Genomic DNA, 16,558 nt, shown 5'->3' on the forward strand with positions numbered 1-16,558 from the left:
TATTTATTTATATTAATATAATCGTTAAACTTTTTCTTTATATTATATATTTAAATTGTATTAAAAATTTCATGTTAAAATTTTGTCTTATTGAAATGTTTTTAATTAAATTTTAATTTTAAATATCTAAATACATATGCTATGTTCAGCAAACACAGAACATGTTGTAATATTGCTGTGATGTTGCTACAATGTTATAACATTGCCGCAATGTTGCTGCTATGTTCTGTGTTTGTTGGGATGTTTTGTTTACGTTTGACAATAAAATTTTTTTTATATTTATGTGTTACATTTATTTACACTCTAAATTCCTCTTTTGACATTACAATCTTTTTATTTTATTAGTTCATTTTTATTAAAGGCTATAATTAATATTTATGTGTGTGTGTGTTATATACTACTTATAAACTCATGTTCATAGCTAGATTCTATATTTAAAATCATTTGTAATTTATTTTTACATACTACAATAATTATTTCATTACAGTCTTAAATATACAATACGACTAAAAACATTGGTTAAAGAATACAGGGTGTCCCAACGCACATAGGTCAATGCTCGTAAAAAGGTAAAAGGGGGGGATCGAAATGACATAAAAATCCAATATTGTCTTTGGTTAGGTCTCGGGTTAGGTCCACCAATAATTGAGGCATTAATTTTTCGAATTATGCGAATGAGAGCGCGCCGAGGGAAGAGCTCGATCCGCTCGAGCCATAACACGGAAAAAACTATCGTGAATGTATGATGAGCTTTTATTATTTACTGTTCACAATTACGATAGAAATTAATTAGATTATTTGCAGATTCCATATGTTAATATCTCGATTATTTACAGACCTAACCCAAGACAATATTAGACTGTGTTTATCTCGATCCCTTTTACCTTTTTACGAGCATTGACCCATGTGCGTTGGGACACTCTGTATAAAATATATTTTGTTTTAGTAATGCTTTTTATGATGTGTTTATATTTCCCGCTCTTTGGTTAATGGGGCGGAGCCTAAATCTCGGAGATGTTGGTTACGGATTTCAGTACATTTCTTTTTGCACATTTAATGCTATTTTAATAAGCTTTAATTGCTTTTTCTTTAGTTTGTATTTTTTTTTCTTGTATTTTTAACATATTTTGAGACAATTCATAATCTAAAACATTTATTAATTAATAAAATAAAATTTATAATTAAACGTTAAAAGACAATTTACTGTATTTTTTATACAATTTACCTCCATTATAACTTTTTCGGCTTCGATTTACTTTTTCAATTGTTTTAATTTTTGCTTGTTTCGTATAACTTTTCTTTCCATGTTATAATATATTCGGGGATATATTTTCTATATTATTTTCTGTATGTAATACTTGTGGTTCAATATTTAATTCGGTTTCAGGAATACATAGTAAACAAGATTCTTCATCCTCAACATTTCTATCACCTTCAGGATTTTGTAAACAAGCTGCTTCAATGTTTAGACCACCTTCAGGAATATTTAATAAGCCTGCAGCTTCAATGTTTAGACCTCCTTCAGGAATATTTAATAAGCCTGCTGCTTCAGGCGTTAAAAGTTCCAAAACTTCTTCTTCGAAGTTAGACAAAACTATTTTAGAAGGAGAGCCACCTCCTGTTCCTTGCGTATGGCTGCGTCTTTTTGATTCCTTTTTTAATATATAAGCTTTTATATTTTTCCATATCTACAAAGATCGATAGGATATTTTCAACTTAATATTATCTTTATTAGGTTAGATTAGGTTAAAATAGATTACAATAGAATTAATTTAGGCTCTACAATATAAAATAAATAATGGACTATGATTGGAATATAAATTACCAGACTACCTAAAGTAGTAGACAGTAAATTAAAAATTAAAATTTAATTTTAATTTACTGTCTACTACTTTAGGTGGTAGTCTGGTAATTTATATTCCAATCATAGTCCATTATTAAAAATAGATTAATTTGAATTTAATGTTAAAAAATTAAATAAGATGAAACATATATACAAACATTTGCCCATTCCTTCCCGTTTTTTCGGGGTCTTTCTGCAGCTGCATTAATTACGTTAGCAATATTATCCCAATACTCAACCTAAAAGTAATATTGTTATTACATTACTTTTATTATATTTTTTGTCTAATAACATTCTTTTCCAACTCATCATTTCTCTTCGACTTTCTGTTTTTCTGTCTATTCGTCCTCTTACTAACTCCGGATTTTTTTTTTAATAATGTTAATAACATTTCTTTTTGTTTACCCGTTACGTTCATCATTCTTTCTATTATAGGCGATTTTTGGCTTCTTCTTTTGCCCGTTGGTTTTCTGTCTTGCAGGACAAAGTTTTCTTTTCTCTGGAGATCAATCGTGGAGATGGATTGATCCCTTATTTTTGGCGATTGTTTAGTACATGTACCGAATGTTTGTCTGCACGCCATGCTCCGACATGCTTCTACTCCAACGCACTCTAATAGGTTGGCGTTATCGGAATCAACGTATTGGAGTGCGTTGGAATAAGAGCGTGTCAGGGCATGGCGACACGAACAAACCATTCGGTACATGTACCAAACGATCTCCAAAAATCGCTTTATATAACAGAATAATGAATGTAATGCTTTTAAATATTGAAAATTTATGGCAAATTTCTATAATATCAATATTTTTTATATCTATATAGGTTAACAACATAATATTTCAATTTTCACTTCTCACGTATTTAGTTTTTAGCTACATAATCGCACAGATTCCTAAAAAAGTTCATGTGAAATGAGACTGAGCGGAAAGTGAAAAGTGGAAAGTTTCACGTGAAGTTACATGATCAATGCCCAGAAATGAATGGGAAAAGTGGGGGACTAGCAGTCCATACTTATATAGTCAAAGTGAGATATATTTATGTCTCTGTTGATTCTCTCCGGCGGACTCTCTTAGGATGAGATCCCATGGAGCGGATTACGCGGAAGCGAAACGAGCGGATTACCAATCATGGGATCGTTCTAATAGAACCCTTTTTTTTAAATTAAAATTTTTCTTTAAATTAAAAAAAAGAACATTGTTCTAGGTTGCTTAGAAGCCGAGATAATTTTTTTGTTTAAAAAATCACTGTTGCTATAGTTATGAATATTAAAAGCTGAAATTTTGACAGCGTCATATTAAATAGTTAAAGTAGTCTTCCCCAAAAGTTAGAAGTAATTCATGAAAATTGACCACTGTAAACGTGTTAACAAAAACAGTATCAACTCGAGAACGGCGGCCGCGCACGAGCGGGTCGTCTGTTAGCGCGCGGCCAGGCGCCCGCGTACAAAATTAATCTGGCGCGTTCAAATTACTTCAATCGTCATTATCTCGGGAACCAATCGTCTTAGAATAATTTTTTAAAAATCTGAGTTATCTCGACGAGACAAGATTAATAAGCTAAACTATTTTTTTATATTTCCTCGAATAAACGTTCTAATTAATTTTTTTAAATTGTTTATTTGACGCGTTAAATAGGCATAAATAATTTATTTACCCATGTGGCGTGTGCATATGCTCTATGTTAATATAATATAACTCTTTTTATTACTTTTATGGCAAAAATGTAAACGTTTTATTTTTTTGTATAATTTAGTGCAATTAACAAACTTAAAAAAAAATTTTAATGCAATTAATAGTTAAACAGAATAAAAAAATAAAAAAAGAACTTTAGTGCAATTATTATTAATAATAACATAATTGAAACGTTAAATATTTGTTTATTTTATTGTCAATTAGGCTTATTTTTTACATGTTTATTTGAGGCATTTAATTGCACTGCACACATTTCCTAATACCGATATATGATACTGCAACTTTTTAAGAAAAAAAAACATTTTGATTCGAGTTCGTGCAGTCTCAAAAATGTAGAAGTTAAATTTTAGTGGAGCGCGTTTTGAATAAACAATTGACATTACTCAAAATGTTATTAATATTTTTTGATAAAATTTGATACACTTTTTTATCGTCATAAAAGCTATATTTTCCTACAATTTGAAATGCTTGAGTTAATTTTTAAAAAAGTTATAATTAATTTAAGAAACGACCATTTTTCATGGTTTTTTCTACTTTACAACCAAACTAATTGACCGATCTTATAACAAACCAAGTTTATTATTGTAGATCTACTTAATACTTACAACTTTTATTTGAAACTTTTTTGGATTCCGTTTTTGGTTTACGAATCGCAAGCAAAAAACTGCTTTCTCTTTATTTTAACTCGTAATTTTGCAATAATCCCCCAAATTTTTGCGAATAGCAAACGTACTTATCTTTATCTATCGCATAGTAACTATGCTTTACGCATAATTAAATGTAAGTCACCAATTTTTTCCCCCAAAAAGTCTAATTCTACTAAAGTTAAATTTTAACAAATTGCGTGACAGCAAAGCGTTTCGTTAAAAAGTAACAAAAAGTTAAGATCGTTAAAGAAGACAAGAAGCTAAAAGGGATAGTAGAGACAATAGAGAAAGATTTGTAAAAAAAGAAATTGAGAAATCACAGTTTGTGTTAAAATGTATGTTTGTAAAAAAGTTATGTGTGCGTGCGTGCGTGTTTACGTTGTGAGTGCTCGCCCTCGCATTCGTTGCTGTGTGTGTGTGTGTGTGTGTGCGCGCGCGCGCGCGCGCGTGTTGTGTGTGTGTGTCTGTCTTTTATAAAGAGAGAAAGAAGAGAAAAGGAGGGTAAATCTTAACAAAAGATTATCCAGCCCCAATGACCTTGACCTTGGCACATGTTGTCAAGGTCACCTTTCTGAATGATGTTCAATAAATTTTAGCCAACGCTCGTGATTCGTTAAAAAGTTATTAACAAAAACAGTTTTATAATTTGCTGTAATTTTGATACCACGTACAAGTAAAAAGAAATATGGGTAAATCTTAACAAAAGGAGACCCAGCGCCAATGAATAATAAATTCATTATTAAAATAAAGCACGCATTTTTGCGTGTTTTAAAATAAAATAATCTACTAATTTATTACCTTAACCTTTTATGCAACGTCGCAAATCCGTGTAGTTGCAGAGAATGCGTGGCAAAGCTCTCCCTCTACATCCCTGCATTAATTTTTATAAGGCCCGCATTTTTGCGTATTTTAAAATAAGAAAATCTATTAATTTATGCGTGCTTTATAAAAATTAATGCAGGGATGTAAGGGGAGGCAGAAATAAAGGGATTCTCTACACCACATGGGTTTGCGACTTTGCATAAAAGATTAGAATAATAATAAATTAATAGATTTTATTTTAAAGCACGCAAAAATTCATGCTTTATTTTAATAAAGATTTTATTATTCATTGGGACTGGGTCCCCTTTTGTTAAGATTTGCCAAAATAAGAAAGAGAAAGAGAGAGAGAGAGAGAGAGAGAGAGAGAGAGAGAGAGAGAGAGAGAGAAAGAAAGAAATTTAAAATTAGTTAAGCAAAAATAAGAAGGAGAGTAAAATAAAATAAGTGATGTACATTTCATCATAAAAAAACTAACAATTAGATTATATAAAAACTGGTCCAGCTTTTATATAATCTAATTGCAATCTGTTTCACACTGCGCATCTGGGACTCAATTGTAGGAAAAGAATTATATTCATTAAAAAAAAATTAAAATCCATAAATATATTTTGTAACTTATAACTAAATTAAATCGCAGAGTCAAATTGCTAGCTTCAATTGAAAGTCTGATTCTAAACGATCTTGTCGTATTTCTGATAATTGGGCAATTTGATTCCCGTCTATTGTGCCCTTTCTTTCCCGTACTGATTTCATTATTTTTCTGACACAGTCATGAAAAGTTAATTCATTCCCGCAAGTTTTGAAGATTTTACAAACTTCTTGTATGAACCATGAACCTAAATAAATGATAAAACATAAGGTAAAAAATTAGGATATAATTTAAATTCTTACATTTATTACGTGCAAACTTCTTTAAATTGTTACTTTATGTAACACCAATTTACGTATAATAATTTAATATTATATAATTAGAATCTATACATTTTATTCATCAAAGTCTAGTTATTGATTATAATTATTAATATTAAAAATGAATTACAGCTTACAGACAATTCAATCCAAAATAAATATAAGAATTTATTTGACGTAAATATTACTCAGTTATTTACCTTCCTCTTTATGACGTATCGATAAAAAACCTTGTATTGTTGACATAAACATAAAAAAGTTAGCAAACTGACGTATATCTTCTACAGGTGCAAAAGAATCAGATAAATCATCTGTTGTCAAGAAATTATTACCTATGCTTCCTGAAAATAAAATTAGCTACATAATACACTAAATAACATTACATATGTGTTACACAAGAAAAAATAAACTTTTTAATTAAAACATATCCAATAAATCTGAATTGCAATATATATAAATTTTCAACATTTTTTGCATCTTTCATAATTATAAGTATTATATAAATCGATTTAATAAAAGATTATTTTATTAATGAAAATAAAAATATATTTACAATTTCTTAACGTACTATATTAAACTTTTTTAAATAATTTTTTTTTATTTAGCAACTTTAAATTTTATAAAACTTTTCTTCTTTACCACGTATCTTTCCTTGACAGGCTTGAATAATAACAATTTTTATAACATCTTTTAATTCTATACAACAAATAGCCCTTTCAATTGCTTCTAAAGAAACTTCTTTCTCATCTGATGATATTACACCTCCTGCAAATTTATTATTTATATTAAGATTTGCCAAAATAAGAAAGAGAAAGAGAGAGAGAGAGAGAGAAAGAAAGAAATTTAAAATTAGCTTCATTAAGATTTTTTATTATCAATCTATTATTAAGAGATATTTTGACCAGTGTTAGGCATTAATTAATAATTTAATGAAGTTAAAATTTTATTCAATTAATCGTGGTCCAGCGGATCCAGTAGCCCCCAAAAAAGTTTGGCGCTCTAATCTATAAGTCATTTATTTCGAAACTTAGATATTGCACGTTATCTACCTGTAGCTAAAAAATTGAGCAGATTGATTTCTTGAGTAACAATTTTTTGAAAACTTTCTTACAAATTTTTTTTAATGTTAAAATCAAATTTTCTCATATGCTACTAAACAATATTTGATGTCAATGTTTCAAGTTTATTTGGTATCTTTTTTTATTAAAATAATAAAAACTATCAATATGGCAAGCAAAATGTAAGCTGGAATCCTATATATCCCGATGTGACTACTATGGAACATTTCAAAAGTGTGACCACGGAGGGTTTAAACAATTGATTGAAAATTAATAAAGATAATCACTATTGATTTAATCGGTCATTGAAATAAATCAAACACGATTTAATAAATAATAATACATTAATTGTTAATAATTAATTTTTATCCCTTCGCATACACACTGAATGATTACTACCCATAACTAAAAATTCAGCGTTTTGTACCTTTTAAATATCGTAATAAATGGAAAAAACTACAAAGACTTTTTTTTTAATCGCAAAATATAAATATTTAAAATATAGAATTTCTTGAATTTTAATATCAAAGATATATAAATACTTTCTATGAACATTCCATAAACATTAAAATTAATCCATGAATTTGTTCAGAATTTTAGTATAAATATTTTAAAAGATATAGCTGTTTGAAAATTGCCATGGATGACAACCACCCAATGTGTATGCGAAGATTAACAAAATAAGTGTGTATGCAAAGAGTTAATCATATTTTTAAAATATTTATAATTATTATGAACTTAAAATATGTGTAAAATATTTATTATATCTCAAAGAAAATTCAAATCAATATTAATCGATAAATTAGTTTATCTATTTTATATTTTATTATATTTTTGTTTTAATATTCTTTTCAACGCTATTCAGCTATTAATCATTAATATAAATCATTAAGTAAAACTAACAATCAATTAACGATTAATTTTTTAATCAATCATTTTTAAACAATCAATTAAATTAATTACAGTTATATGCAATTTATTTTAAATAATACATTTTATTGATTAAAAATTTATTTCAAGACAATTAGAAAATTTTATTGCTTAATATAATGAAGAACTAAACTTTCAGTATATTTAACAATTCAGTATAACTAACAATTAATAAATTAATTAAATATTGCCCAACACTAATTGTAAAGCATAAAGAATATTTAAAAAGTTTATTAGAAAAGTATTTTTTATATTGCAAATATTACTCACCTTTATATCCATGACTCAAAATACAAAGAAATAAACAATCGTATTTATTACCATAGTCTTTTGAAATATTTCTAATTTTTTCTAACATTTTACTTTTCTTTAGATCTTGATGAATTTCAGTTTTGAACCCAAAAGTTTTAAACGTTTCAGATAAATGATTACTATCTGCTTTTGTTCCATGTCGCGTTTCATACTGAAAAGATATTAAAAAATATAGAACAAATTTTCATCTCTCACATTAAAATTCAAAAATTAATAACAATACTTCTTTTCTAAAATTCATCTGATTTATAATGATACACAATCCACTATTAATGATCTTTTTTCCGTAATAATGTCTCTCAATATGAGATAATTCTTCTGGAAGAGTTGATTGTAAATAATTTTCATTATTTGTTCCACAAGTTCTGCGATTGTCAACAACATGTAGACTATTTTCAAATTTCTCCAAGTCCATACAAATTATTCTTAAATATCCATTTTTTAATGTTTGCAAATGTTTCAATAAATTTTTCATATTACAGGTTTCATCTAAAACAAGATAATATAAAACCATGTCTGATATTGGTAACTGACATGTTCTATATTGCTAATATTAATTTAAGTTTAATTATTTATTGTATTTTATTTGTTTTTAATATAGTTTGTTAGTTATAAACATTTTTAATTATTAAATCTAATTCATTTTTGAACATTTATATGAAAACAAAATTATTTTGTATACAAAAATTACTTCATAATATAATATTATATTACAGCATGTATATCATCTGCAATGTTTCACAAAAAATACTTTAAAATGGAAAAATTATTTTAAATACATTTATTAAATAAAGCAAAATAATAAATATATGAATATATATAAGATATTCTACAACTCCTAAATGAATTATAATGGCATATTTCTAAATTAAAAATAAAACAAAAATATCAAAAATACAATACTTTTCTAAATAAAAGCATTTACAAAAACATTTCATAAATTTATGGTTGATTTTCATATATAGTAATCTTAAGAATTAGAAAAAATTGATTTTTTCAATCATTATTTTTGTCTTTCATAAATCATGTTGCCATCTGAAACGTTTTTTTCTACAATACTTTCTTTTCAAAATATTCCCCTAAAGTGAAATATTCAGTATATAGTTCATAATTTAAAGTAATAATTTCATTTTTGTTTATTATTCCTTTCTTTACGTTTTATCATAGTGTCATCAAATATGCAATAAAGACAAAGAAATAAACATTGCAATGTATTGCTACATACACATTTATAATATTCTTCTCAAAAACATAAAATTTTTTGTTTTAAAAAACTTTTTACTATTAGTCTTGAGGCTTTTGTGGCTATTTATTCTATTATTACAAAAGACTTAAAGATGAATACTGCTTATTGAAATGTCGTTACAATGCCATTTCAGTACATGTTATTCATCTAGAAACCTTTTATAACTTTTTCTATTATTTGTTTCTTTATAAAAATACGTTGTTACTTTTTAAATGTACACTGAAACTAACGTACCCTTTGAAATTGTTATATAGTTAATTTGTATCCAGTAAAGCATGTGTAATTCAAGATAATCTTTGTTGTCCAGTTTTTGTTCATAATTACAGTTTTCAGATTTAACACAGTTTAACAATAACTTTTGTTCTACATTATTTAAAGATTCACATAATCTGTACAAACATTTTGCAACTATATTTAGATTTCTCGAATATGATCTGACGTTTGGAACATACTTTAAATTTAAATCGCTAAATGACAATTTTAATTTTCTTATCACTTCTCGGTTGTTCAAAATACATATTGCTTCCAAGATTTTCTCTTTCCAATTTTCTGGATGGTGTCTTACATAATCCGTAATTATGTAAGCATTTTCTGTCTTTGTTTGAAGAAGTTTAAAAATATCATTAAATCCATTTGCATAATTGTCTATTATTAAAAATAATATTGAAATTTTCTCATCTATTTCTAGATCATCCTCTATCTTCTTTAGAATATTTGTGTTAATAACAGTTTCTGCTACACTACATGCAATTGCATCCAATGATAATGACATCGTAAACTATATGTCATTAATAATGTTCCTGTTCATCTGAAAAACACACTAATAATAATTAACAATCTCTCTCTTTTTCCATCCTTTTTATTTAATTTTAAATCGTGTAATTATTTGGTTTGGGGAACTCACCTCCAATATCGATATAATATAAAATCATACTTCTTCAATGCATTTTTGCACGAAACGCAAGAATATGATAAAGAAAAATGTCGCCCTTTCTTGCAAAACAAGATATTTATCATTAAAATTTACTACTAGTCAGGTTAGAATAGTTGTCATATCGACCATAGAGTAAAGAATAACAGGAAAGATCATTGACTTTAGCCAAAAAGTAAGGCCGGATCTACAATAGGTGTAGTAAGCCTTAAGCCATGAGAAATTAACCAATCATATTCGATTATTCTTCTCACATTTAATTATAATTGGTCAGATTCTTTTGGCATACGGCTTACTACACCTATTGTAGATCCGGCCTAAAGAATAACAGGAGGGAGCATTTGGTCTCAGAGAGGGCGACGGCAGGCGACGGATGTATATAAAAGGTGACCCTCCAAATGGCTGCTCACGCATACACACATCATACACACATACATAAACACGCATACAATATATGAAAGCACATCATAGAAAACATGCTGATGCGCATGTCACAAAAGGTGAGCCTTTTGATGGCGGCTCGATTTTTATATAGCACATCCGTCCCCAGTAAATCGTATCCCTATTACCGATATGCTCCCTCCTGTGATTCTTTAAGGTGCCTTTTCATGCTGACGCTTGACGCTCATTTTCAGCGTCAAAAGATGTCATGTGACTAAAAATAAAGATACCCATTCGTAATTTTTAGTCACGTGATGTCTTTTAACACTGAAAATGAGCGTCAAGCGTCAGCGTAAAAAGGCACCTTTAAGGTGCAATTTCATGCGAGCGAAGCAAAGCTGGCTTTTACCCCCTCTCCATCCAATAAAAAGCAGCGTCGCTTAGCTATCGCTATTCGCCTCCTTCCTTTTCATGGAGTGAAGAAAAGCTGGCTTTTTATCCCCACTCCTATCTTTTTATAGAGTATGTGTTCGCTGGCTGTTTATTTACTGTATATTTGTATCAATCAGCATTGCAATCAACAAGAACTTGTTCTTGTTCCGAACCTGTAATCAGAGTTGCAAATAATTAATTAAATATTTCAATTAATTACATTGAAATTGAAGAATTAAGTCAATTTTAAATTAAATCTTATTAAATTAAAAATTAAAATGTAATTTACAATTACAATTAAATTTAATTAAGAATTAAATTTTAATTTTTAATTAAATTTTGTTATAATTAAAAATTAAATTTTAATTACCAATTAAATAAAATTTAATTAAGAATTAAAATTTAGTTCTCAATTAAATTTTGTTGTAATTGTGAATTACATTCTAATTTTTAATTAAATAAGATTTAATTTAAAATTAAATTAATTGATTTTTAATTCTTCAATTTCAATGTAATTAATTAAAATATTTAATTAATTATTTGCAACGCTGCCTGTCGTGTCCTATTTCGACACTGTCATTGGCTACACGGAAAAAGAAATTATAATCTAATTCTTAATTTAATTTAATTACATTGAAAATTAAAATTTCATTCCTTGAGATTTATTTCTCAATTAAAAAAATTTTAATTTTCAATTACAACAAAATTTAATTAAGAATTAAAATTTAATTTTTAATTAAATTTTATTTAATCAAGAATTGGAATTTAATTTTCAATTAAACTAAATTTAATTAAATTTTTTTATTTAATTATTCAATTATTAATCAATAATTAAATTATTTTGCAACTCTGCCTGTAATTAACCGCGTACAAAAATGGATTATAATCAGTATTATAGTCAGTACATCGCGTACGTCGAATATTACAGACGTACAGTGGCAGCTACAGTTTTGCTTCGCTGTAAAGTTCGACTGTGTCGAACTTTGAGCGTGCCTTCGCTGAGATGCGCTAAAACAGCCATTTTAACGAAAATCAATGGAGAAGGGATAAAAGCTAGCTTTGCTTCGCTCGCATGAAATTGCACCTTTACTCTTTAATTTTAGCGATTGCGACGGATCCCAGTGAACACGTTTTATAGCGGCAATATAACATAGAAGTTACATGTAATTTAACATTGTTATTCTTGTGATATGTAGCTATATCACAATGTGCTATATGACATGGAAATAACCTGTTACGTAATATTTGTTATACGCAAGTGATATAGCTGTTATACATCGTTTTGGCGTTACAGTTCAACAAAAATTGTATAATCGTAACATAACACGTTCGTATCAATGTTATTACGGAACGATGCGTCGTAGTTGACTCAGAAATCAGACAACATTATAACATCCTGAATGACAGATCTATTTGATAATAAAAAAAATTATTATAAAGATAATGTTTTCAAAAATAACGCACGGTTTGTCTACAATTACTGCGCACAAAAAATGCACAAAATCTAAATTCATCATGTGCTGAACAAAAACAGAATAATAAATGTATACTATTTAATTTTTCTTAGAATTATGATCTATATAGTTAACCATCTAATTAATCATTTGAACGCTTCAAAGATTAGTGCTAAATAGATCGCAATTTCCATCAAATTATTAAGGTTATGGAAAAAGATAAATTTAACAATGAAATTAATAAGTAAATAAATTAATGCTATTTATTTTTAATATGTTTTGCAAAATCGAATTGCATTTACAAAAAATAATTGAATTGCGTCAGTTTATAACATATAAGTATATGTAGACAATAACAAGTACCCATATCAATGAGTCAAATTGGCGTAGCAGGTAGAGTACAAGGTTCATCATCTTAAGGTCCCGGGTTCAAACCTATCAGCGGCAAGTAAGAATAAAATAAAAAATTACATAATTTAAATTTAATTAATTAATAAAAATTTATTCTAAATTTAGTATGTGCTGTTGATAAAAATAATTAAAGAAGAATTTTTTAATTTTATTTTATTTTTTTTTTGTAACTGTTGTGTTACGGTTAGATAACATGTTATATAACATGTTATATTGCTAAGTCGGAAATTGTAACTTACATGTAAGTTACGTGTAATTTCAGAGTAATGTAACCTGTTATATTCGGTTACATTGCTGTTACATTGCTGCTATATTATTGTGTTCACTGGGATGTTTTATATATAAAGGTGGAAGCACATAAAATTACAGGAGCCGTAAGGCAGAATGCAGTAGCCATAGCGCATGCGCTATAGTATTACATTTTGCCATGGACAGGTAAAGTAATACCATAGCGCATGCGCTATGGCTTCTGCGTTCTGCCTTATGGCTCCTGTAATTTTATGTGCTTTTACCTTAAGAATGGGTACTCAAGATGACCGCACACATTTCATACACACATCATACACACATGCATACACACGCGCATACAACACATGAATGAACACTATTGGCGTTTTTGACTGGTGTTGAGTTAACCCGTCTCAAATTTTTTTCCTCTAGAACTGGGCAATCACAGTTATTCCCTTCTTCAGAAGAATGGCTGTGATTGGCCTTATGACGGTCTCCCGGAGCGATTAACCCAGGCCGGTCGAAAACGCTATATAATAGAATATATAATAGAAACATACTGAGAATACGTTCGGGGAGACACTACACAGTGAACACAGTAATATAGCAGCAGTGTAACAGCAATGTAACCGAATATAACAGGTTACGTTACTCTGAAATTACACGTAACTTATATGTAAGTTACAATTTCCGACTCAGCAATATAACATGTTATAATTACATGTTATCTAACCGTTACACAACAGTTACAAAGAAAAATAAAATAAAACAAAAATTTCATTTAAAAAAAAAATTATTTTTATCAACAGCACATACTACATTTAGAATAAATTTTTATTAATTAATTAAATTTAAATTATGTAATTTTTTATTTTATTCTTACTTGCCGCTGCTAGGTTTGAACCCGGGACCTCAGGATGACGAACCTTGTACTCTACCTGTTACGACAATTTGACTCATCAATATGGGTACTTGTTATTGTCTACATATACTTATATGTTATAAACTGACGCAACTATATTATTTTTTATAAAAGCAATTAAATTTTGCAAAACATTAAAAATAAATAGCATTAATTTATTTACTTATTAATTTCATTGTTAAATTTATCTTTTTCCATAACCTTAATAATTTGATGGAAATTGCGATCTATTTAGCACTAATCTTTGAAGCGTTCAAATGATTAATTAGATGGTTAACTATATAGATTGTAATTCTAAGAAAAAATTGAATAGTATACATTTATTATTCTGTTTTTGTTCAGCACATGATAAATTTAGATTTTGTGCATTTTTTGTGCGCAGTAATTGTAGACAAACCGTTAGTTTTGAACATTATCTTTATAATAATTTTTTTTATTATCAAATAGATCTATCATTCAGGATGTTATAATGTTGTCTGATTTCTGAGTCAACTACTACGACGCATCGTTCCGTAATAACATTTATACGAACGTGTTATGTTACGATTATACAATTTTTGTTGAATAACTGTAACGCCAAAACGATGTATAACAGCTATATCACTTGCGTATAACAAATATTACGTAACAGGTTATTTCCATGTCATATAGCACCTACATATCACAAGAATAACAATGTTAAATTACTTGTAACTTCCATGTTATATTGCCGCTATAAAATATGTTCACTGGGTATTAAGGATGTATCGGACTGAAATTCAAAATGGTACAAAGTTGCAAAAAATTTGTGAAATTGTTCTTTTAGTTTCCCTAATGTACTGCAAAAAATTGAAAACGCATCCACTAAATGGTTGCTGAGTTATAACTATTTTAATTTTCACTGATTTTACATGGTATCCTTTTTTATCTTATGGAAAAAGACGATCTTGACGGATGAAACAGCGAAAAAAATATAGAAGAAATAGTACCAGTGTTTTGAATTTTTTTGTACATCTAGTATATGAATAAATGAAAATATCTGCCAAGTTTCAATGGTCTTCACTACACCGTTTTAAAGAAATAAAATATAACTTGAGATAATTGTGCATTTTCACTGTCAAAAGTTTAAACTCATAAGTGAAAAAAATCGCAAATACATGAAAAATACCTTTGTAAGAGTAAAAATAAGAATCCAACTATCGTTCAAGTTTCTTACATCTAGATTTACTATGCGTTAGGCGTAGATATTTAAGTATTTCAAATTTCATGCACTTTTGTCTAAGATTGTAGGTCCGATACACTCTTAACGCTACCTTTGAGCAGAGAGAAGGATGAGAGCGGCCACGCCGGCGATCTAGTGATTCCGAAAATCGTGCTGATTCACAGCGCCATCACATCCACTTTCGTGGACGTAGAAACTACGTAGCCACATCCACTTTTCGAGAGGATAAAACGCTATTTTTGGTTGAAATCCGTGCTACATCCACAATTGATTTGGTTTGAATCGGTGTTACATCCACAATCGCGGATGTGCTCTGTATTTCAAGCTTTATATTTACACGGATATTTACTTATTGTTTAAATGAAATGTTTACGCGAGTTTTTTAAAAATACTACAAACATTTAAATTATTGTAAATTGGATAATACACACAAAAAACAATACAGAGAAATGTTATAATTATAAGTTTTAAAGTTAAAATTTAAAAAAATTAAAGACAAAAAAATAAATCAATTAACCATAGGATTATGAGCATAAAATATAAATAATTTAAATTACGTGTTAAAATACAAACTATTATATATGCATAAAATTTTCTATATCAGAGAATAGAAAATTTTATGCATATATAATATAATAGTTTGTATTTTTAGACGTAATTTAGATTACATATATATATATATATGTACATATATAATATATAAATTACGTGTACACACACACACACACACACACACACACACACACATACTTTCATTAATTCATATCTAATAATTACAAGCAGCCCAGAGAACATTATGACGTCTTAAAGACGTCTAAAAGACGTCTTATATTTCTATAAGACGTCTTATAAAACTATCAGAAAGACGTCTTTTAGACGTCTTTAAGACGTCTTATGACCCGATTTAAGACGTTTTTAAGACGTCTAAAAGACGTCTAATTTTGTTTATTTATGACGTTGTATAGACGTCCTATTTTTGTCAGATTTATGACGTCTTTGAGACGTCTTATATAAAAATTTTAGACATTCTAAAAGGTTTTATTTTTTATTTTTAATTATTTTAAATAATTATTTTAAATAATAGTAAATACTTTATATTTATAATTTAATTTTTTAATTATTTATTATATATGTAATAAT

General features: G+C 27.9%; 1 protein-coding gene across 6 annotated transcripts; it reads right to left on the minus strand.

Annotated features, from left to right (window-relative positions):
• Positions 1 to 1,273: 1,273 nt before the first annotated feature.
• LOC105828235 (caspase-3) lies at positions 1,274 to 10,553 on the minus strand. 6 transcript variants are annotated; one of them, XR_004962855.1, is made up of 8 exons: positions 10,363 to 10,552; positions 9,693 to 10,266; positions 8,436 to 8,701; positions 8,171 to 8,363; positions 6,552 to 6,677; positions 6,113 to 6,253; positions 2,002 to 2,082; positions 1,274 to 1,688 (listed from the first exon to the last, which is right to left on the minus strand). XR_004962855.1 is itself a non-coding variant. In XM_036285538.1 (7 exons), the coding sequence occupies exons 2-7, from the start codon at positions 10,228 to 10,230 to the stop codon at positions 2,078 to 2,080; spliced, it is 1,269 nt and encodes a 422-aa protein (XP_036141431.1). In that variant the 5' UTR covers positions 10,231 to 10,266; positions 10,363 to 10,552; the 3' UTR covers positions 1,997 to 2,077. The 6 variants fall into 6 exon arrangements, 5 of the variants coding, with proteins under 5 accessions (XP_036141431.1, XP_012521930.1, XP_012521929.1 ...); XM_036285538.1 differs by lacking the exon at positions 1,274 to 1,688 and having other exon boundaries at positions 1,997 to 2,082; XM_012666476.3 differs by lacking the exons at positions 1,274 to 1,688; positions 2,002 to 2,082 and adding an exon at positions 5,588 to 5,839 and having other exon boundaries at positions 9,693 to 10,278.
• Positions 10,554 to 16,558: the final 6,005 nt, after the last annotated feature.

This window comes from Monomorium pharaonis, chromosome 1, assembly GCF_013373865.1.
Source record: "Monomorium pharaonis isolate MP-MQ-018 chromosome 1, ASM1337386v2, whole genome shotgun sequence".
Classification (NCBI taxonomy): Eukaryota; Metazoa; Arthropoda; class Insecta; order Hymenoptera; family Formicidae; genus Monomorium; species Monomorium pharaonis.